Source organism: Bos mutus, chromosome 15 (assembly GCF_027580195.1).
Source record: "Bos mutus isolate GX-2022 chromosome 15, NWIPB_WYAK_1.1, whole genome shotgun sequence".
Classification (NCBI taxonomy): domain Eukaryota; kingdom Metazoa; phylum Chordata; class Mammalia; order Artiodactyla; family Bovidae; genus Bos; species Bos mutus.
This window is the reverse complement of record NC_091631.1, coordinates 72,495,965-72,520,283: the sequence shown is the minus strand read 5'-3', so window position 1 is coordinate 72,520,283 and position 24,319 is coordinate 72,495,965. Positions and strand designations below refer to the sequence as shown.

General features: G+C 37.7%; 1 protein-coding gene across 3 annotated transcripts in view; it reads left to right on the top strand.

Annotated features, from left to right (window-relative positions):
• The window catches only part of TRPC6 (transient receptor potential cation channel subfamily C member 6), a 162,695-nt gene that overhangs the window by 121,313 nt on the left and 17,063 nt on the right, over positions 1-24,319 (top strand). For 2 of the 3 annotated variants that reach the window (XM_070384315.1, XM_070384314.1), the window contains 4 exons: positions 2,736-2,900; positions 11,776-11,992; positions 18,487-18,720; positions 22,748-23,012. In XM_070384315.1, coding sequence (XP_070240416.1) covers positions 2,736-2,900; positions 11,776-11,992; positions 18,487-18,720; positions 22,748-23,012 — 881 coding nt within the window. The remainder of the gene's footprint in view (positions 1-2,735; positions 2,901-11,775; positions 11,993-18,486; positions 18,721-22,747; positions 23,013-24,319) is intronic. The other variant, XM_070384316.1, reaches the window with a different exon arrangement.

Here is a 24,319-nt window from a genome sequence, read left to right as displayed (position 1 = left end):
TGTTCCATTGATCTATATTTCTGTCTTTCTGCCAGTACCATACTGTCTTGACAGTGGCTTTGTAGTAGAGACTGAAGTCAGGGAGGTTGATTCTTCCAGTTCCATTCTTCTTTCTCAAGATTGCTTTGGCTATTTGAGGTTTTTTTTTTTTTTTGTATTTCCATACAAATTGTGAAATTATTTGTTCTAGTTCTCTGAAAAATACCATTGATAATTTGATAGGGATTGCATTAAATCTATAGATTGCTTTGGATAGTATACTCATTTTCACTATATTGATTCTTCCGAACCATGAACACAGTATATTTCTCTATCTATTTGTGTCCTCTTTGATTTCTTTCACCAGTGTTTTATAGTTTTCTGTATATAGGTCTTTTGTTTCTTTAGGTAGGTATATTCCTAAGTATTTTATTCTTTTCGTTGCAATGGTGAATGGAGTTGTTTCCTTAATTTCTCTTTCTGTTTTCTCATTGTTAGTGTATAGGAATGTAAAGGATTTCTGTGTGTTGATTTTATATCCTGCAACTTTACTATATTCATTGATTAGCTCTAGTAATTTTCTGGTGGAGTCATTAAGGTTTTCTATATAGAGGATCATGTCATTTGCAAACAGTGAGAGTTTTACTTCTTGTTTTCCAGTCTGGATTCCTTTTATTTCTTTTTCTGCTCTGATTGCTGTGGCCAAAACTTCCAAAACTATGTTGAATAGTAATGGTGAGAGTGGGCACCCTTGTCTTGTTCCTGACTTTAGGGGAAATGCTTTCAATTTTTCACCATTGAGGATAATGTTTGCTGTGGCTTTGTCATATACAGCTTTTATTATATTGAGGTATGTTCCTTCTATGCCTGCTTTCTGGAGGGTTTTTATCATAAATGGATGTTGAATTTTGTCAAAGGCTTTCTCTGCATCTATTGAGATAATCATATGGTTTTTATTTTTCAATTTGTTAATGTGGTGTATTACATTGATTGATTTGTGGATATTGAAGAATCCTTGCATCCCTGGGATAAAGCCCACTTGGTCATGATGTTTGATCTTTTTAATATGTTATTGGATTCTGTTTGCTAGAATTTTGTTAAGGATTTTTTCATCTATGTTCATCAGTGATAATGGCCTGGGTTTTCTATTTTTGTGGCATCTTTTTCAGGTTTTGGTATTAGGGTGATGGTGGCCTCACAGAATGAGTTTAGAAGTTTACCTTCCTCTGCAATTTTCTGGAAGAGTTTGAGTAGGATAGGTGTTAGCTCTTCTCTAAATTTTTGATATAATTCAGCTGTGAAGCCGTCTGGTCCTGGGCTTTTGTTTGCTGGAAGATTTCTGATTACAGCTTCAATTTCAATGCTTGTGATGGGTCTGTTAAGATTTTCTATTTCTTCCTGGTTCAGTTTTGGAAAGTTGTACTTTTCTGAGAATTTGTCCATTTCTTCCAAGTTGTCCCTTTTATTGGCATATAGTTGCTGATAGCAGTCTCTTATGATCCTTTGTATTTCTGTGTTGTCTGTTGTGATCGCTCCATTTTCATTTCTATTTTTGTTGATTTGATTTTTCTCCCTTTGTATTTAAAAAACCAGTTTTTAAAGGTGGATTTTATAATCAAAGTAATACAGACTTATGATTGGCTTTCAAACAGTATAGACATAACCCCTTTCTGTCTTCCTATTTCTTAATGCAGAATAGTCAGTATTCTATTTTTCTCCATAAATTTATCTTGGACATCTTCATATATTAGCATGTAAACATCCACTCAACCTTTTCAAAGCCTACATATCATTATGCTGATTTATATAATTATGTTCATTTAATCCATTTACTGTTTAAGGGTGTCTATTATTTTCTTAAGTTTCTGTTATTTCAAAACATTTGATAAATTTCCCTCAAAAAAGGTACACGTCAACAGTGTATAGACAGGCTTATTTCTTCCACTCGTGTATCATTAAACCTTACCATTCTACAAAGACAAACACTGTATCTTGATTTAATTGTCTTTGATTGTTAACCATCCTTAGGAAACATTTTTAGTTCCTTTATATAATCTGTCCTTTGTCTAACCTTTTAATATTCTTCAGCAATTGTTATTTTGGATTGTTGCTTTTTGTATATTAAATGATGCTCTCTGTCATATATAGCATTCATCTGTAAAAATTAAATATATGAGAAAAAAATATTCTGAAAAGTAAAAATTATGAAATTTAGTTATATAATTTTCTTATTTGAAAGAGTTTATGGCACAGGAATATATCAATGGAATAGAATAGGCAGTCCATAAAAAGATCATATGCAAATGGGAATCTAGTATAAAATACATTTAGCCCTTTAGGTCAGGGCAGAAAAGGTGGTATACTTTTTTTTTAAAAAAGTATTTAGACATCCAAATTAGCAGGATCTTTATATCATTCCTTCTAGATGGAAAAAGTGCATAATCATAAAAGTCCTTTTATAAAATATTGATGAAGCTTTTTATAACAGTAAATTTTCAAAATTCGTCTATGCTTTGAAAGTCCATTAGTCCTAAAGGAAAAGTTTGGTAAATTTGAATCCTTGAATTTACATAAACTGCATTACAGCCTCCGGCCACATTGCTTGATACCTGTCCCCTACAAATTTTACATTTGTTCTTTAATTCTAACAATATTTTTTATGAGAAAGGATAGAAATTAATATTAGAACACAAGAAAAAGCTTATGCTGAATCCTTCTCTAATCAAGCTGTTAAATGTTTTGTTACCCCCTGCTAGTTTGTAGCCCATCCAAATTGCCAACAGCAGCTCCTGTCCATATGGTATGAGAACCTTTCCGGGCTGCGGCAGCAGACCATGGCGGTCAAGTTCCTTGTGGTCCTCGCCGTTGCCGTGGGACTGCCCTTCCTGGCTCTCGTTTACTGGTTCGCTCCGTGCAGCAAGGTACGTCTGTGAAGCCTGGACCTCTGTCAGCCCGTCAAAGTCTGTCTGTTTTATTTATCAGACCCAGTTAAGCAGGGAAAATTCTATTTCTCAAACAAAAATGTCAGGAAGTCAGAGTTGGGTTCACATTATAAAAATAATATATTTGCTATAAGAAATTTTTAAAAAGCAATGGAAAGAAAAAATTCACCTGTAATATCACTGTTAGTAATATGTGAAACAAAACATCAGTTAGATTATTCCTATTTGTCTTCTCTCTAGTCATGCCTGTGCATATATTTCTACATTTTTAATGAAGCATGCATTGAGCAGAATTTCAAATAACATCCTAAAAATGCTTCCTTTTGTTTTTCCCCCTGCTGGCAAAATTTGAGATGAAAGTTTCTGTTTATCATTTATTTTAGCTAATAAATCTTAATTTATTAGCTAAAATAAACATCTTGCCATTGTTTTTTTAATTTTATTTATTGCCAACATTTTTAAAAATTATTATTTAGTCACATATTTGGTGCTTTAACCTTATAGGAATGTTTCTAAGTGGCTTATAGTAAGAAGCCGATGCAAAGCCTTTTTCACACAGTGGGAGCTTCATCATTACTTCCAGTGATGAAGATAGGAACTGCTAGAAACTGAGCATTTTCTCCTGAGGGTAAAATCTATCATCATAAATGTTTTCCCCATAAAGGCCAAAAATTGATTCATAAATAAAATATAAAGGAGGAAAATAAAATGAAAATAGTGATATTTACTAGAATTAGAATTTATAGCATGGATTTTTTTCTAGAAAGTTAAGCTTTTCCTTTTTTCATAGGAATGACAGATTTCATTTTGAAAAAACTAATTAATCCTCCTTACTAGAACACAGGCCACATCTATGTATGTGGTCTCTATTCTGCTTCAACATACATTTCTGGGTTCTTCAGAGATTTAAACTGAATTATGCTTCTTATTACTCTGTGATCAAACTGTAATATATTTTCTAAAGTGAATAATTGCCCCTCTCCATAATGGGCTCAAAAACATAATGCCTTTCAGAGGGTTTGGTCTTTGACAGACTATTTTTGGCAGTCCTTAGAGTTTCACATTTCTTAATTTTTGATTAAATCCTAATCAACCTGATTTCCTTCACTATTTCTTCTTCCATAACTGTGTTTCTTTCTGCCATCTGTTTTTCATCCTCATTTAGATCATCAAGGCAAATAATCAAATTAAAAGGACACTGTCAATGTATTTTTCTCTCATATCTAAAATCTATTTTACTGACTCTTATTTAGGGTTTGAAGCATGATTATAAAATATATCTTATATTTTCCCTTTAGTGATACAGATATAAATATTACAGCTTAGAAAAAATTTTTTTGTAATAATGGAAAATTACTCAGGCTATATTAATACTTTTATTTAAAATACTGTTTTAAATACTTAAAAATTCAAAAACATCCATGAAAATTATACCAGATCAAATTTCAGGCCTATGCACCTTGACAGAGTCCCTGTTTCTGTTTAGAGCTTGGTTTTCATTCCTCAAGTCTGCTCTTTAAGAAATTCTTTTTTGTCCTTACTTGTTCTCTTTTTTCTACCATAATCCAAATATGTTTTATGCTCATGATAGTAAAAATAGGTCATGCTGTGATTTCAAATCATTTTGGCTTCAGCTAGTACTAGCTTCAACCTTTTCTATTTACTATTGGTATTTAATAGCTATTTGATCATAAATACATACTTAAAAAGAATATGATGTAATATTTAAAGTTCTTCCTTTCAGTCATTTTTCAGGTACATCAGTTTTTTTTTTTTCTTTTGTGTAGCAGAGTTTTATTAAAATGCAAAGGGACAGCGAAAGCTACTGACACAGACATCAGAAGGGGGATGGAGAATGCCCCCCTCGCTAGTGTTAGCAAGGGGGTTATATACTTTTTAAATTAGTTATTACAATAAATCAAAAGAATGTCTCAAGGTTGTAAAAGTCTTACTAGACCCACTCCCACAATTTACATTTTAGGATGACAGGATTAGAACTTAACAGTAGAAAGACCCTACCAGACCCACTCCCATAATATACATTCTAAGATATTAGGATTAGTCAGAAGGTTTTCAGGAAGCAAAAACTGTCCTCAAGCAGGCTACATTGTTGTTATATAATCCCCAGTACAGAGTTTAAACTGAATTGTTTTTTTGTGTAATCATCAGTTCTGGGCTTAAAAAAAATAAAAAGTTTTATGTGACGAAGACTAAGGAATGTAGAGAGAGGAAAAAAAAAAAAAAAAGTTTGTCCTTTCCTCCTCCTTGAGAATTCCAGACTCCTATCTCTTCCTCAAAAATCCCAGACCCCTCTCTCCTTGGGGACCCTGAACTTCTTATTAACCTGCCTAGGAATTCACTCTCTCATCGCCCCTTTTCTTTTAGGAGAATTATATTGCCAAGGGAAAGGGGCATCATTTTCTTTACATAACTACTTCCTGCTGTTGAGGCAGCATATTCTCCTAACCCTCAAATGGAGGGTCTCTGATCCAGGGGCCCCAAGTAATAGTTGGAGGAGGCTGTGGTACTCGTAGGAGCTTGAACAACCTTTTGTAACCTAAAAGCTTTCAGACGGCAAGAAACAAATCCAGTTACACAGTTACAGATGTGAAGCAAACAGCAAAAACAGAACAGTTAGAATTATTACGATTAAGATAGTTTTCCACCATGGGGAGCTAGTTAACGTTTCCCAAAGTGAGGTGACTGTGGCTTTAGGAGTATCCATAGCCTGATTCATTTTGTTCACGTGTTTAGTAAAGTGAGTAACATTAGTACTCATATCTGGTATATATGTACAACAGTGGATATTAATAATATCCAATGTGTGGCTGTTAGAATATCTAAGGCCAATCTGTTTTGTAAAACCATCTTTCTAATTTGTATTTGTTCAGCTTTAAGGACTGAAAGAGCATCAACTTGTAGCATAACATCTGATCTGTAGTTCCCAAAAAGGGAATGAATATTGTAGCCAGATAATCATACCAGTGAAATACAGACCTTGCCCAACAAGTTTCTCCCCCCTCAACCCGTGTGGTTTTTTATTAATTTAATTAATTTATTTTTTATTGAAGGATAATTGCTTTACAGAATTTTGCTGTTTTCTGTCAAACCTCAACATGAATCAGCCATAGGTATACAAATATCCCCTCCCTTTTGAAACTCCATCAGTTTTTCACTTTGGTCAATTATTCTTTAGTTATTTTTTTTAGAAATTTGTTTACATCACAGAATATATAGATGACAATTTTACTATGAGTAACTCATAGTAAACTCAAAGGAGTAACTTCGGTTCCTAAAGTCCACCAAATCTCCCAGCATCTCTATAGGGAAACTCAGCTCTCAATGATTTGTGATAATAAATGGAAAATATGAATATCCACACACGTCACTATAGTTTCCTATAAGCCAACTTTTTATGTGTTTTCTTGTTTTATTTTTTCTTTAAACTACAACCTTTAATGAGCAACAAAAATGCTTGGTTTGATTCTCCTGTTTGCCCTCTGGAAAGAATGAAGGGGTCGATTGCAGAGGGCCAGGAACCCCGTGAAGAGCGAGAGTGAGCCTGCTCAGGAGGGAGGTGCAGCTCATCGCCCTGGATGGCTGAATACTGGCTTGAGATGTGTTCAGACAGCTGAATGCAAGCCCCAGGCCTCTCAGACTTGAGGTCCACTCTAACGTGGGTGGCTCTCTTCTCCCTCTGTTTTATGTCCCTAGCCTTTTCTCTTCTCCTCCTGTTTTAGTTTGTGCTTTCTTGAGTTTTTGTTATTTTGTGTTTTGAAGGCTGCCTCTGATTCTCCCCTGAACAAGGCAGGGAGTAAATAAGTTTTTCATAGATTTCACTACTAATAGTCAATGCCCCAATCCCAGTTTTCCACAACAGTCAAATAAATTGAGAACTTTAAAAACGATCATTTAATATTTATAACAATAGATTTTTTTTCACCAGAAAGATATTGAACCTTGAAGTAAATGATTAAATAAAGCTTATGCTGCTGCTGCTGCTGCTAAGTTGCTTCAGTCGTGTCCAACTCTGTGCGACCCCATAGACGGCAGCCCACCAGACCCCCCATTCCCTGGGATTCTCCAGGGAAGAACACTGGAGTGGGTTGCCATTTCCTTCTCCTAAATAAAGCTCATACACAAGATCCATAGAACTCTCATATAAAGTTAAAACAAATGGGAGAGAAAATAGGACTGATTTCCTTTTTCCTATTGTCCTTAGCCATGTTTTTCTTTAAATATGGACTGTTAAAAACTGAACATTAATGCAACTTTAATTTCTTTTCCATAGTGTACCATATATGCAATTTAAGTTACATTGTTATATATATAATTTGCTGTGACTTGGCTATTTAATCATGTATTATATAAAGTTTAATCATGTGTATGAGCTTTATTTGATTAAACTTTATATAGATCAGATCAGATCAGTTGCTCAGTTGTGTCCGACTCTTTGTGACCCCAAGAATTGCAGCACACCAGGCCTCCATGTCCATCACCAACTCCCAGAGTTTACTCAGACTCATATCCATCGAGTCAGTGATGCCATCCAGCCATCTCATCCTCTATCGTCCCCTTCTCCTCTTGCCCCCAGTCCCTCCCAGCATCAGTCTTTTCCAATGAGTCAACTCTTCGCATGAGGTGGCCAAAGTACTGGGGTTTCAGCTTTAGCATCATTCCTTCCAAAGAAATCCCAGGGTTGATCTCCTTCAGAATGGACTGGTTGGATCTCCTTGCAGTCCAAGGGACTCTCAAGAGTCTTCTTCAACACCACAGTTCAAAAGCATCAATTCTTCGGCGCTCAGCCTTCTTCACAGTCCAACTCTCACATCCATAATGACCACAGGAAAAACCATAGCCTTGACTAGACGAACCTTTGTTGGCAAAGTAATGTCTCTGCTTTTGAATATGCTATCTAGGTTGGTCATAACTTTCCTTCCAAGGAGTAAGCATCTGTTAATTTCATGGCTGCAGTCACCATCTGCAGTGATTTTGGAGCCCAGAAAAATAAAGTCTGACACTGTTTCCACTGTTTCCCCATCTATTTCCCATGAAGTGGTGGGACTGGATGCCATGATCTTTGTTTTCTGAATGTTGAGCTTTAAGCCAACTTTTTCACTCTCCACTTTCACTTTCATCAAGAGGCTTTTGAGTTCCTCTTCACTTTCTGCCATAAGAGTGGTGTCATCTGTATATCTGAGGTTATTGATATTTCTCCCGGCAATATTGATTCCAGCTTGTGTTTCTTCCAGTCCAGCGTTTCTCATGATGTACTCTGCATAGAAGTTAAATAAACAAGGTGACAGTATACAGCCTTGACGTACTCCTTTTCCTATTTGGAACCAGTCTGTTGTTCCATGTTCAGTTCTAACTGTTGCTTCCTGACCTGCATACAAATTTCTCAAGAAGCAGATCAGGTGGTCTGGTATTCCCATCTCTTTCAGAATTTCCCACAGTTTATTGTGATCCACACAGTCAAAGGCTTTGGCATAGTCAATAAAGCAGAAATAGATGTTTTTCTAGGTGATAGAATTCCAGTTGAGCTATGCCAAATCCTAAAAGATGATGCTGTGAAAGTGCTACACTCAATATGCCAGTAAATTTGGAAAACTCAGCAGTGGCCACAGGACTGGAAAAGGTCAGTTTTCATTCCAATCCCAAAGAAAGGCAATGCCAAAGAATGCTCAGACTACCGCACAATTGCACTCATCTCACACACTAGTAAAGTAATGCTCAAAATTCTCCAAGCCAGGCTTCAGCAATATGCGAACCGTGAACTTCCTGATGTTCAAGCTGGTTTTAGAAAAGGAAGAGGAACCAGAGATCAAATTGCTGACATCCACTGGATCATGGAAAAACTTTATATAATACATGATTAAATAGCCAAGTCACGATAAATTGTATATATAACAATGCCAAATTTAAATTGTATATGTGGTACACTATGGAAAAGAAATTAAAGTTGCATTAATGTTCAGTTTTTAACAGTCCATATTTAAAGAAAAACATCGATAAGGACAATAGGCAAAAGGAAATCAGTCCTATTTTCTCTCCCATTTGTTTTAACTTTATATGAGAGTTCTATTTAAACAGGGTCTTAAAAAGAAATACAAAAAAATACTCTGATTCAAGCTAAGGAATATTTACTTAGGGAAGTATGCTTTTCAGACATGATTTTTATAGCAACTTTTTACAAATTAATTTTGAATTGGCTCTGCAATATATCTAATTGTGTGGATCCATTGACTTAAAACTAGATTGATCTATTGATCTAGATAAACATACACATACACACACACACATGCACACACACATACACAGCATGACATTCTGCCTGGCCTAAGTGAGAGAGAGAAAACAAATATCGTACATTAACACATAAAAATGGAATCTGGAAAAAACGGTACTGATGAACCTATTTACAGGGCAGGAACAGAGACGCAGATGTAGAGAGTGGACGTGTGGACATGGAAGAGGAAGGGGAGGGCGGCACAGACTGGGAGAGCAGCACTGACATGTATGCCCTCCCATGGATGAAATAGATAGCCAGTAGGAAGCTTTTGATGGCACAAGGAGCTCAGCTCGGTGCTCTGTGACGAATCACAGGTGTGGGATGGTGCGAGAGGGAGGCTCAAGAAGAATGAAAAATGTATATACATATACCTGATTCACTTTGTTGTATAGCAGAAACTAACACAACATTGTAAAGCGATTATACTCCTATAAAATTTTTTTAAAAAATGATTCTAATTAAGAGAGAAAGGACTAAGCTATGTGACTCATCATTCTAGCTCTAACTTTTATGATTTTGAAAACCATATAGACTGATAAAGTTTGTAGGAGCAGAGAATATTGATTGGATTTCTTCCATTATAACATTTCTTTGTTAAAAACCTTAGAACCTTTTTTTTTCCCCTAAAAATTTACATGTATATGTACTTCCATGAGAAAATAAGAAATTGTTTTGTAAACCAAATATAAACATTAACTCTTAAAACAAATATGCTGTGCTTAGTTGCTTAGTAGTATCTGACTCTTTGCGACCCCATGGACTGTAGCCCAACAGGATCCTCCGTCCCTGGGGATTCTCCAGGCAGGAATACTGGAGTGGGTAGCCTATCCCTTCTCCAGGGGAACTTTCTAACCCAGGAATTGAACCAGGGTCTCCTGCAGTGAAGGCAGATTCTTTACCAGCTGAGCAACCCGAGAAGCCCCAAGTATACCTGAGTTCAAATTCCAGCTCTACCACTTAAGGAGCTAGTTTCTGGACCTTTCTTCCTCTTTTCCTTCATCTGTAAAATGGGCATTTCAGCAGCATATACCCCTTTGTATTGTTGTAACAGTTACATGTAATTAATAGAGTAAAGCACTTAAAACAGTACTTAGCACATAAAAGTACTGGATAAGTGGTGGTATTATTATTAATTTCTGTATTTTATTTCTATATTTTTCTGTAATAATCAGTTAATTTAAAAAGCTGTTAAAAGCTATGAGCCCTCTCCTACAAAAAAAATATCCTTACATGCGTGTGCTGAGTTTTGTTTACCATTCCAGGGGTGCACAGAGCCCCTGAGACACATCTTGGGCACACACCACACCTCTGCTCTGACTAGGATGCGTGCATCTCAGATGGGAATGATTCCTGCACTATTGATGCGCAGGAGCTTTATGGTCTCCATATTTTATATGAAGACTCTGATTTTCACATAATTTAGGAAGTTCACTCATTGCTAACTAGGGAATGAAACTGGAACCTGAACCTAAAGTGTTTGACTTTCAATGCAGTGTCATTCCAGGACGTTGGTTCAGTGCATGGCGGGACCTGCCCTGCTGTCCTGCCCTTGGCTGGGCGTCCTTTTCTTGGTACTCCTGACTTCTGCTCCACACAGCATCTCCAACATACAATATCACCTGAAGCTTGACCTGCACCCACAGCAGTTCAGTTCAGTCACTCAGTCATGTCCGGTTCTTTGCGACCCCAAGAACTGCAGCACACCAGGCCTCCCTGTCCATCACCAACTCCTGGAGTTTACTCAAACTCATGTCCATTAGTCGGTGATGCCATCCAACCATCTCGTCCTCTGTTGTTCCCTTCTCCTCCCGCCTTCTATCTTTTCCAGCATCAGGGTCTGTTCTAATGAGTCAGTTCTTCGCACCCACATCAGTGAAATACATGTGTGGACAGTGCTAGTGCTAAGTCACTTCAGTTGTGTCTGACTCTTTGTGATCCTATTGGCCGTAGCCTGCCAGGCTCCTCTGTCCCTCTGTGCATGGGATTCTCCAGGCAAGAATACTGGAGCGGGTTGCCATTTCTTTCTCCAGGGGATCTTCCTGACCCAGAGGTTGAACCCACGTCTTCTGTGTCTCCTGCATTGGCAGCCAGGTTCTTTACCACTAATGCCACCTGGGAAGCCCAGAAGGCAAATGTCAGCGAAGGGTGTATACATGGCAAAGTAGATTCAGTTTAATATTTTCACTGCTGCTTCCTCAAAACTTCATGCCCACTAAATTAGTTTGTTTTTCATGAATAATTGTGATACTCTGCTCTGCCTTTTGTTATTATACTAATAAAATATTTTGTCAGTATCACATATATTTTAAGAACTTAAATATTATTTTATAGAAGTGAATTTATTTAACTATCAATCCCAAATATCAGCATATATAGATGAGCAATGAGACAAAATTTTATATTAGCATAAAGGATTATTTTTTTATTATCAGTTATAAATGTACATAATTATCTTAGAAGAACATTGGACTGCACAGATGTTTGTTCTTGTGTATAGACATGTGTGTTTTGCAAAATGCACACAACAAAGCTAAGACTTTCTTTTGGTGTGTTTTGTGGCAGATGGGAAAGATAATGCGTGGACCATTCATGAAGTTTGTGGCACACGCTGCCTCCTTCACCATTTTTCTGGGACTGCTAGTCATGAATGCAGCTGACAGATTCGAAGGCACCAAAATCCTTCCTAATGAAACCAGCACAGATCATGCAAAACAGCTGTTCAGGATGAAAACATCCTGCTTCTCATGGATGGAGATGCTCATTATTTCCTGGGTAATAGGTAAAGACTGACTTTCTCTCATCATTTATTTTTGCAGCCATAGCAATAGGACTGAATGACACCTGTTCTCTCACACGTCAGTTATATAAATGTATGCAGCATAATACAATGCTCTGCACAACATGATTTTGTGTTTTTAAAGTGCAGTTATCTAGGGTTCATTTTCAGTACCACAGTTCTCTCACATGCCACATGCTTTTTAGATTTCCAAGAAAAACCCAGGAAGAAAATGAACAGGATAGTATGAATCAAACCTTTCCAGTGATGAAAAACTGCCATTCATATTTTGGGACAGCTGTGACTTCAAGCTTAAAAATAACCATATGATTTTATGTTGCAATTTAATAGGAACAGAAGGTCCTAGCCACTCACACCTATTGAACATTTGTTATGTACTAAGAACTGTTCAGATCATTTTACATCCATCACATTACCCACTGTCTTTGTGCTTTAGTGGTCTACTCTATCGTATAATAATAATGTCTACATTATGGCTTTAGGTCTCCCAGAAGGAAAGTGAAACAGAGAGAATGCAGTCTCAATTACTAGGCTGTCTTTAGAATCAGTCATCCATATTGCTTGACATTAAATATAATGCAAATAAAAGATATTTCAATTGTATATTTATAAATGAATAGACTCAGTAGCTATTACCTATTGAGGTTAATAATGTGAATAAAATGTAGTCCTTATAGTCAAGGAAGTTAAGTCTGCTGGAGGGGGGCAGGCAGGTCAACAAGTAAATCAACAAAGAAAACTATGTAACAAATAATATTACTGAGGAGCTATTAGAGGGTTATGAACATATACAGATTGGGCACCTAAATCTGAGTGGGTGGGATGTGGAAGGGGCAGAGAAGGTCTCCCTAGACAGTACATTCAACCTGAGATTTTGAAGATAAGGTCATGTTAATCGTACTGACTGTTTATGGGGAGGTAAGGACGGACTGATGTTGAAGCTGAAACTCCAGTATTTTGGCCACCTGGTGGGGAGAGCTGACTCATTTGAAAAGACCCTGATGCTGGGAAAGATTGAGGGCAGGAGGAGAAGGGGACAACATAGGATGAGATGGTTGGATGGCATCACCGACTCAATGGACATGGGTTTGGGTGGACTCCGGGAGTTGGTGATGGACAGGGAGGCCTGGCGTCCTGCGGTTCATGGGGTCGCAAAGAGTCAGACACGACTGAGCGACTGAACTGAACTGAAGGACGCTACAAGGCATGGATCAAAAAGCTGAAGGCAAAGATGTGGAACTAGGTCCACACTTGGCTCCTCATTTGCCAAGTCATGTGTTAGGCTCAGCTATAACGCAGGCTCATTTATGGATGTGATTGATGGGAGAGAGGGGAGGAGACACGGTCAGAGGATGATTTTCAGCTATTGGTGCTGTGATTCCTCACCTTTTATAAAACACATCTGGCTGTGAGGTAGAGGGTGGCTTTGAGGAGGGGGTTCGGGAGGCTGAGAGACAACTGAAGTGATCCATGTGTGGAATGTGTGGAATGTGGAAGGGAGTGAGGAAAGGACTTGTGAGCTTTGTAAAAGATACTCTTCAAAAAACCTGGTAATGTATTGCACGTGGACAGGGAGAGCTGTGGATTCTGCCTTGGGTTAAGGTGCTGACTGCAAGTCTCTAAGAGGAAGAATACAGAGGGAAGATAAGGATTGAGACCAGGAGAATGAAAAGCTGGTAAGGAAGTTTGCTTGAGATTGACTTTGAAGTGCCCATGGGATTTTCAGGTGAAGACGTCTATTAAGTAATAGGAAATGCAACCCCAGAGAGAAGCCAGGCTGTGGACAAAGTTTCGGCTATCTCCATAAGGTCCTGACTATGCAGGAAGTCCTGCAAGGTAGATATGTGGAGAAGGATGTGAGAAGAGAGCTCAAGGAATCTTTATCCAAAACTGTTGGCAGTCCGTAAGCTTGGTTCTCCCCTGGTGATCTGGAGAAGCATCTGTAGTCAGTTTTATGTTACTTCTGTGGCAAGGGATATCTTCTAGGCTTCCTCATTCTGGGGCTGATCGGATAATCAATTGAAATGTTATAAAGCACTATACAAATTACCTTATGAGCATTTTAAATGCATATGAGGTAATTCAACAGCATTGAGAGTTATTCAAAACTTCTGAATCACTTCATTTCCTGGTTATGTTCCAAGGAGAAATACAGTGTCTTAACATGTGAATTGCATCACTAAGGTAAACCTTTGATAAAGAAGAGTTTGATTGTCCACTTTTTCTTTTCTAATTGGTTTGTCTTATGCTATAAAGCTCTAAGAAATATATTACATTTCACTTTGAATATTTGATTTAAAATAAGAATGATCATTTGGACATTGCCTTTATCTCAAGCTAAATATGCCTATATGCCGTCATGTTTTGTGCGTGTTAGTATGTGTAACATACATAATATAGTACTTGGCACATTACAAATGTGCACATTACAAATTTCAGATGGCTATGATTATTATTAAACTCTTCATTAAGAGTTCATATGTTTTATATGGAAGTGATATTTCCTACTGAAAAGATATTAATCAAGATATGACTCTTTCAAGGTTAAACTTTGAAAGCATTTAATTTTATGTAAGGGGATTAGATATAATGAATGTTCATTTTATTCTTGTTCTTATTTTAAACTTTCTGTTTTGTATTGGGGCATAGCCAGTTAACAAGGTTGTGATAGTTTCAGGTAAACAGTAAAAGGACTCATCCATACATACACGTGCATCCATGTTCATCTTATTCTTTATCAAACATAATTTACTCTTCTCATACTAATATTTTAATATAAGCATTAGAAGTTTTTCCTTTTTCACCTGGAAACCTAAACCAAGAATGTTAACTTTTAATTTTATGAATAAAAGCATTTTCCTTGGAACAACTGGCCCAATAACCTTTATATTTGAGATTTGGAGATGTTCTCAGTGTTCATTTACAGGGAAAACAATGAACAACTCAGAATGGACAACTGGTACTTTGTAGCATGTGTTAGACTCCTGGTATAGTTTCTAACACTGATATTTATTTTTCTTCTTGAATTTTCTTGAAAGTGGTTGTACCTTCTGGAAATAATCATTAAGTGGCCTAAGTTACTTAGGTCTGATGCTAGCTGGTTTGAAAGAAAAGACTGACATTACTGGTCACAGAAAGCAAATTGATTTAATTTTAGGGAAAAGTTGAAAAGCTGAATGATGGAATCTGCATTCCAAGAGATCTTGACAAGACAGAATGGTGAGCTCAAAACAAGGAGAAATGAGAAGGGTAACAGGAACACAGGGAGGGGGAGACGTGCTTGATGACACTTCACAGGAAAAGGTCTTAGGCGGCAGTTTTAGCCTAATGTCCAGTGTGAGCGCTGAGGAAGGAAATGCAATGCAGGACTGACTCTTTAACAGGAGGGAAGGACTGCAGGCAAGGGCTGTAATTAAGTCCCTGAGCCACACTCTGTCTAGACCACAGCTGCAGGCAATTGGCAAAATAGGGAGCATTCCAAGTGGAAAGCCGTCAGAAAAGTGAGTGGCTTCTCCACAGAAAAGCCCCTGTTGGGACTGGAGAAACTTACTCTGTAGGGTGGGAGGTAGGGCGGAACCTAGGGATTGTGAAGCCTGAAATTTAATTTTTTGGAGGGCCCCATTTAGAGAAAAAGAAGGCAAAATAGAGAAGGAAAAATGGAGGATCCTGGGCAAATAAGGCATCCTAGAATTCAAATTTCATTTGCTTCATGGGAAACCCACCTCTGCTCTAGAAGAATAAATTTAATGAGGGCACAGGTGTTTTTGCTTTTTTAAAATTTTGTTTTAAGAAATGTAAAGGTGGAGGGAGCAGATTCATTCTTTTGAGGGCAGAATTAGTACTGACAGGTTCACAGTGAAGGGATACTTCCTGCAAAGTCAACAATGGGATGAGCAGCCTTCAGTAGGAGTAATTCAGGACATATTCAAGCAGAGGCTTCACCCTGTGGAAGTTCTCTGCTTGTGGAGAAACTGGACTAGATGGAGGATTTTGAACTATGCTTGGCAACGCCTGGAGGTCCTCAGAAAACATAATATGGAAATTCTTCCTTCAAACAGAATGGTTTGCTGTATCTGTTTTATCTTTTAAGCTTTGGGAAGATATCATTTTTACCAAGAAGTGTACCCCTTAAAGAGAGAGAAGATGGAGGAGAAGTGGGAAGAAGGAGAGAAGCTTTGAAAGCAACTAGACTATACGAATTGAAAACCCCCAGTAATCCGTTTTTCAGCTATTCCAAACTACCCTTGTTTCATAGTGAGGAAGCTGGTGGGAACCCAGGGACAACATCCACACACAGACGGCCCTCAGATTTTTTCACTCTTGCTCATACTTTGTGTGTGTGTGTGCATGTGTGTGTGCATGAGTGGACACACGCAGTGTTTCCTATTTTATTAATAAGTCTGATCCACTAAAGTGTATATGAATCCAATCCCAGCCTTCTCTAAATTTGGAATAATTTCAAAATAAGTAAGTCGTGTGATACATTGAATGCTGATTTTGAGAAAAGCACAGTTAAGCTGTTGGAAGGCGATTCCCAGGTGGTGCTAGTAGTAAAGAACCTGCCTGCCAATGCAGGAGACACGGGAGACACAGGTTCGATCCCTGGGTTGGGGTGATCCCCTGGAGAAGGGCACGGCAACCCACTCCAGTATTCTTACCTGGAGAATCCCATGGACAGAGGAGCCTGGCAGGATACAGTTGATGGGGTCGAAAAGAGTCAGATACAAGTGAAGTGACTTAGCATGCACGCACAAGCTGTTGGAAGGACAGAGCATGGCTTTTTAAAACCCCTACAGGGCTTCGCAATCATTCACATAGGTTCTGTGATAAAAGTTTATGACAAATATGGGGATTTGGGGAAGGTGATTAGTCGCAGAAAGGGCGGAAGATTTATTTCAACTAGGGGACCCTGGAGACTTCTTGATGGAAGTAGACTGAGGAATTGTTGGTGTTTAGGTTGTGTTTCTCCAGATGGCTCTAGGAGGAGACAGGACATCAGAGATTAGGATGTCTTAAAGATAATAGGGGTAAAGTTACTTCTTTTTAATAAAGAAAGAAAATATATACCAGACATAGAAAATCTGAAATAGTAAATTCTCAATAAGTATTAGTTATGTTTTCAAGTGCCAGACACTGTGCTATGCATTTTCCATGTTATTTAAGTCTCATGACCATCCTATGAAGTAGGTACAAACTACTATCATCCCCATTTTGCAAGCTGAATTTTAGAAAGTTTCAGTAAGTTGCCAAAGATTGCACAGCTAACAAATGGATGACTGTGATTGTTCAGGCACCCAGCGGTGTCTGACTCTTTGTGACCCCATGGACTGCAGCACACCAGGCCTCCCTGTCCCTCACCATCTCCCAGAGTTTGCCCAAGTTTATGTTCATTGCATTAGTGATGCCGTGGTGTCTGATTCCAAAACCTGTGCTCCTAAGTAATACACTAAGTTTTAGAGTGGATGTGCAACATTATTAATAATTCCGCCATGAAGAAACTACTACTACTACTACTATGCTCCTGTAATTCCTTCTAGTCTTTTACTATGCTGGTTTAAACATAATATCATAGAATATATAAAATGTTTACTTGGCATGCTTGAATGTTTATGACATAAACATTTCCCATTGTGTATTAGTCTAGGTCCTCCAAGAAGCATATGCAAAGACAGAAATTAACATGCAACAATTTTATTAAGGGAAATTCTATGTGAGAGAAATGGGAGGGAGCTGAAGAAACCTTCAAGGGCTGTAAGACTGTGATGCAAGGTTGATGTTCAGGGCAGGAGAGAGGGAAGGAAGGTAGGACAGAAGCACCCTAGATATCCATTCTGTCTAAAGAAAGTTTGACAAGTCTGTCAAGAGATCCTTGAGCTGAGGTCAGCCATTGGAGGAGTCCCATGACTCTCAAGAAGGGGTGCCCTCAGTCACTGGTGAGGAGCAGCCCATGGGAAGCATGGCCTTAGGGCAAAAGTGTCTATAGTCTTCAGAGTGCTGCAGCTTTGGCCCATGGCCAGTTGAATTTCTGTATTTGGAGGCCTGTGGGGCACATTCTTGTGGCCACTATTCCATGGTAATTAAAATATCATATGAAATGGCTACATAATAGTCTATTTGTGAAAGTCCCATGATTACTTCTATTTTGAGGATGTTAGTATCGCTGTTTTTACATATACATTTTTTTATTATAAAGAATCCTATAATGAACATCTTATGTACAGAATTAATGGATCAAATCATGTTTGCTGCTTGAATGCCCTTAATGAACTTTGTCAAATTGCTTTATGATAATGCACTGATATTTTTGGACTATAGGATTTGTAGGGACAGTATAATTATGGCTGAATGGGTAAGATGAGGTCATATTTTGAAGGGTTTTGAATGTCAGCCTGAGACCTTTTAAATTTGTTTTGTTGAAAACTAAGGCTGGAATGAAATTGGATTTTAACCCCTATTTCAACCTCTTTCCCATGCAGGCATGATATGGGCTGAATGTAAAGAAATTTGGACTCAAGGCCCCAAGGAGTACTTGTTTGAGTTGTGGAATATGCTTGATTTTGGAATGCTGGCAATCTTTGCAGCATCATTCATTGCAAGATTCATGGCATTTTGGCATGCTTCCAAAGCCCAGAGCATCATTGATGCAAATGATACTTTAAAAGATTTAACAAAAGTCACACTGGGAGACAATGTGAAATACTACAATTTGGGTGAGTTTACAGTACCCAGTCAACATGTTTATAAAATGCAGAATTTATTATATCATTTGTATGCAGAATCTTAAAAAAAAATGGTACAAATGAGCCTATTTACAAAACAGAAATAGAGTCACAGATGTAGAAAACAAGCTTATGGTTACCAAGAGGGAAGGGAGGGGAGGGATAAACACAAGAGAGAGATTGGAACTGACATATACACACTCAGATCAGATCAGATCAGTCGCTCAGTCGTGCCTGACTCTTTGCGACCCCATGAATCACAGCACGCCAGGCCTCCCTGTCCATCACCAACTCCCAGAGTTCACTCAGATTCATGTCCATCGAGTCAGTGCTGCCATCCAGCCATCTCATCCTCTGTTGTCCCCTTCTCCTCTTGCCCCCAATCCCTCCCAGCATCAGAGTCTTTTCCAATGAGTCAACTCTTCGCATGAGGTGGCCAAAGAACTGGAGTTTCAGCTTTAGCGTCATTTCTTCCAAAGAAATCCCAGGGCTGATCTCCTTCAGAATGGACTGGTTGGATCTCCTTGCAGTCCAAGGGACTCTCAAGAGTCTTCTCCAACACCACAGTTCAAAAGCATCAATTCTTCGGTGCTCAGCCTTCTTCACAGTCCAACTCTCACATCCATACATGACCGCAGGAAAAACCATAGCCTTGACTAGACGAACCTTTGTTGGCAAAGTAATGTCTCTGCTTTTGAATATGCTATCTAGGTTGGTCATAACTTTCCTTCCAAGGAGTAAGCGTCTTTTAATTGCATGGCTGCAGTCACCATCTGCAGTGATTTTGGAGCCCAGAAAAACAAAGTCTGACACTGTTTCCCCATCTATTTCCCGTGAAGTGATGGGACCGGATGCCATGATCTTCGTTTTCTGAATGTTGAGCTTTAAGCCAACTTTTTCACTCTCCACTTTCACTTTCATCAAGAGGCTTTTGAGTTCCTCTTCACTTTCTGTCATAAGGGTGGTGTCATCTGCATATCTGAGGTTATTGATATTTCTCCCGGCAATCTTGATTCCAGCTTGTGTTTCTTCCAGTCCAGCGTTTCTCATGATATACTCTGCATATAAGTTAAATAAACAGGGTGACAATATACAGCCTTGACGTACTCCTTTTCCTATTTGGAACCAGTCTGTTGTTCCATGTCCAGTTCTAACTGTTGCTTCCTGACCTGCATACAAATTTCTCAAGAGGCAGATCAGGTGGTCTGGTATTCCCATCTCTTTCAGAATTCTCCACAGTTTATTGTGATCCACACAGTCAAAGGCTTTGGCTTAGTCAATACAGCAGAAGTAGATGTTTTTCTGGAACTCTCTTGCTTTTTTGATGATCCAGCGGATGTTGGCAATTTGATCTCTGGTTCCTCTACCTTTTCTAAAACCAGCTTGAACATCAGGAAGTTCACGGTTCACATATTGCTGAAGCCTGGCTTGGAGAATTTTGAGCATTACTTTACCAGCGTAAAGTAATATACACACTACTATATATAAAATAGATAACTAGTAAGTATCTACAGTATAGCGCAGGGAACTCTACTCAATACTCTGTAATGACCTATATGGGAAGAGAATCTAAAACAGAGTGGGTATATATATGACTGATTCTCGTTGCTATATAGCAGGAACTAACACAGAATTGTGATTCAACTGTACTTTAGTAAAAATTTATTTAAATTTTTTTAGATAAATAAAATGATGAAAGAAAAAAAAAAGGAACACATCAGTAGCAGTTTGGTTATTATTCAATTCTCATAAAATTATTGGTCAGTTTCCAGCTTCTTTAGATTATCTATATCTTTTATTATGCTTTCTACTTCTTTCCTGATATTTCTTCTGGCAGAAAACCTCTCAATCACAAGAATCATCTCCCCTTATCTCTGGGATTAATTGGCTAACCACCAAACTTCATTGAGAATGCTTGTATTATGTCATGGATTTATTTTTTTCTTCTTGTCTATTAAAAATAGTACACATTTAAGTACCATTTCTGTTTAAGGCATGTAAACTATTCGAAAGCAAGTGAATCATCGAAGGCTCCCAATAAATAGCACCCCTTTTTCTCACCCAGACTTTGAACTAGTGCTATGCTGTGCTTAGTCGCTCAGTCGTGTCCAACTCTTTGCGGCCCATTGGACTGTAGCCCACCAGGCTCTCTGTCATGGGATTTTTCAGGCAAGAATGTTGGAGTAGGTTGCCATTTCCTCCTCCAGTGGATCTTCCTGACCCAGGGATAGAACCTACCTGCTGAGCCATGAGGGAAGCCTTTGAACTAGATGAGAAATAAAACAAAGTGCCAACATTAGGTCAAATCATCACCTTTAATACTGACAAAGTTTAGAGTGGATGATATAATTCTGAGTTTATTAGTCAACTGGCTCAGCAATACTGAACCCCAGGCTTAGGCAGATGTATCCTCCAATTTCCAGGCAGCCATGGACAGGGCAGTCATACCCAAAGAGGGGTATGGTAGCAGGTATCTGATCATGTGAGAGTCCTCCATGGAAGATCAGAAGGAAATTCCCAAGATAAAGAGGGCAGAGCTGAGTCCAGTATGCTCAGTTTCCACCCTAGTTTAGCAATCAGAGAAGTCATTCTACCTCCCCAGGAGGAAAGTGACTAAAAAAGGAACAGAAGTAGGTTCAGTCATTGCTTAGGGAAAACCTCTCCTTGTAGAAACCTAGGGTGGGAAAAACAGATTCTCTTTGACTACTTACTTCAAGTCCTCCTCTGATAAGATGTCAGTTAACATACAGTTGACGTCTCTATGAGTTTTATTGGCTGTATCACATAGGGATTTCTTTTTTATTATTTCTCTTTAGTATTTTTTTTTCTCTTTAGTATTTTAATACCTAACAATTTTTAGAGCACATGTAGGGCTTTTGTACAAGGATATATTATACAGCACAGGGAATATAGCCATTATTTTATAAGAAAATTTTTAATATATGGAATTTTACAAGTCAAACTATTTTTATACTGAACTTATATTCAAAGTGCTATATAAAAATAAACTGCTTTTATTACTTTATTGTTCCTAATTCTACTTCTCAGCAAATAAGCAAATACAAATTTATAATTATGTTTTTCCTCTCTGTTACACACTGCTTTGCATTTTTCTTCATAATGGCTTCTTAATTAGATTTTTGATGTTCTGATGTAATAATGTCAGAAAAATTCATAAATGAATAATTACTACATTCTATGATAAAAATAGACTTGAATGGCCAATATAAATTACCTTAGTAAGTTTAAATAACCACAAATACTGCACAGGCCCCAAATTACTTTATGGTATAATTATAGTTTAAGACTAAATAATGATATCATTTACTAGGGCCTTATTTTCTTTTATTATAGTTTAAGATTAAATAGTAAATGCCACTATTTAGCTAGTGCCAAGCACTTTCTAAACACTCAATGTATGGTGACTTACTAAATTCTCACAACAGATGATAGGGTATAAACAGTATGTCATTTTTAAAGATGGGAAAATAAAACTATTAATAAGATAAATAATTTGTACTAGTTCTTCTAGTTGATTTTAGATAGATAGATGCATGCAGAAATGTGTGGTAAGTCGCTTGAATCATGTCCAACTCTCAGCGACCCTACAGACTACAACCCACCACTCTCCTGTCTGTGGAATTCTCTAGGCAAGAATATCGGAGTGGTTACATAAGCCAAGTCCATAGTTTGTACTCTCAACCATTATGCTATACCATTATGGAAAACTACCAGCAAACCAGGGGGTAATTTTCTTTGTAAATTCAAAAGTTCAAATATACCTGACACTTAAAGAAGTTCCATTAGGAACTGGATTGCTAATGTAATTATATTTCTATCCCAGAAAAGAAGTTACCTAAGTAAAAAGTTTCCTTCTCCAGGAGATCTTCCTGATCCAGGGATCAAACCCAGGTCTCTTGCAATGCAGACAGATTCTTTACCATCTGAGCTACCAGGAAAGCCCCAAGTAAAAAATGTAAATAAACTCACCATAACTTTTGTCTTTCCTTTCTCCTAGCCAGGATAAAGTGGGACCCCTCTGATCCTCAAATTATATCTGAAGGTCTTTATGCAATTGCTGTAGTTTTAAGTTTCTCCAGAATAGCCTACATTTTACCAGCAAATGAAAGCTTTGGACCTCTGCAGATATCACTTGGAAGAACGGTAAAAGATATCTTCAAGTTCATGGTCATATTCATCATGGTGTTTGTGGCCTTTATGATTGGAATGTTCAACCTCTATTCCTACTACATTGGTGCAAAGCAAAACGAAGCCTTCACAACGTAGGTGTTTTTGGTTCTTTTAATCATGATGATTGTCAATTAAACTTTAGCCTAATAGTGTTCATATACAACAGTGGGATAAATAATGTTTTAGTAAAGACATTATTCCCAGTTACTCTTTAGCATTATGAGAGAAGTTTTAAATGTGTTGTAAGAACTCAACAATGTAGGCAACCTTTCTAATAGTAAGTAATTATAGTTAACAATTTTAGGGCCAGGAGCTACCTCATACACATTATCTTATTATTTCTGTTTCACACAAAAAGGAACTGAAGCTCAGGGAAGTTAAATGACATGCTGAGTGTCTCATAGCTGCTAGTATGTAGAAAAGCCAGGACTAGTCCCTTGTCCACTGACCCTAGCATCTGTGCTCCTCACTACTGTATCCTGCTCAGTTCAGACTCCTGGGGCCCTACAAGAATGGCTGCTTCCAAAATCAATCTGAGTTACCAGCAGCAACAAGGGTTTTAACTTATGTTCATCATGGATACACATTTTTTATAAAGTATGTTTGGAATGAATACATTACTCAAATATTAGGTATTCAGGTATACTTTGGCCACCTGATGCGAAGAGCCGACTCACTGGAAAAGACATTGATTCTAGGAAAGACTGATGGCATCACTGACTCAGTGGACATGAATTTGAGCAAACTCTGGGAGATGGTGAAGGACAGGGAAGCCTGGAATGCTGCAGTCCATGGGATCACAAAGAGTCGGACACTACCGAGCAACTGAAGAACAACAAAAAAATGTTACAATGAGAAGTACTGATCAAAGCATAACCTATTATTCATATTCCTGTAAAGTTCAGTTTATCAGAGAGATTGAACCAACTGACCTAAGCAGAGGAGCTTCATTTTGGTCAATAATTATGCCTAATGCATTGAAATTCCTAAGACATGTCAGTGATTTTAGTAACATTGACTATGTTTATATTGTCATATTTTCCTTAAGACACCTTAAGACACATACCATTATCTATTTATTGGATATTAGAAGTGTAGATGAGCAGAAAACACAAAAGGACTATAAATTACATTATTACATTACATATATAAATTATAAATTACATATTACATTGTTTTTATTAATACATTTAATATTTTCTTTACCAAAACTATGGATTATTTAAATGTTAATGTCTGTGGTTTGAAGTTATGTTAACATTTATTGAGCACTTATTATGTGCCAGATAGTGAGTTGTCTACTTCATATGCAAAATATTCCCTTATCCTTGCAACAATCCTGGAAATAGTTATTGTACCTATTTTACAAAAAAGAAAATTGAGGCTCAGGGAAGTGAAG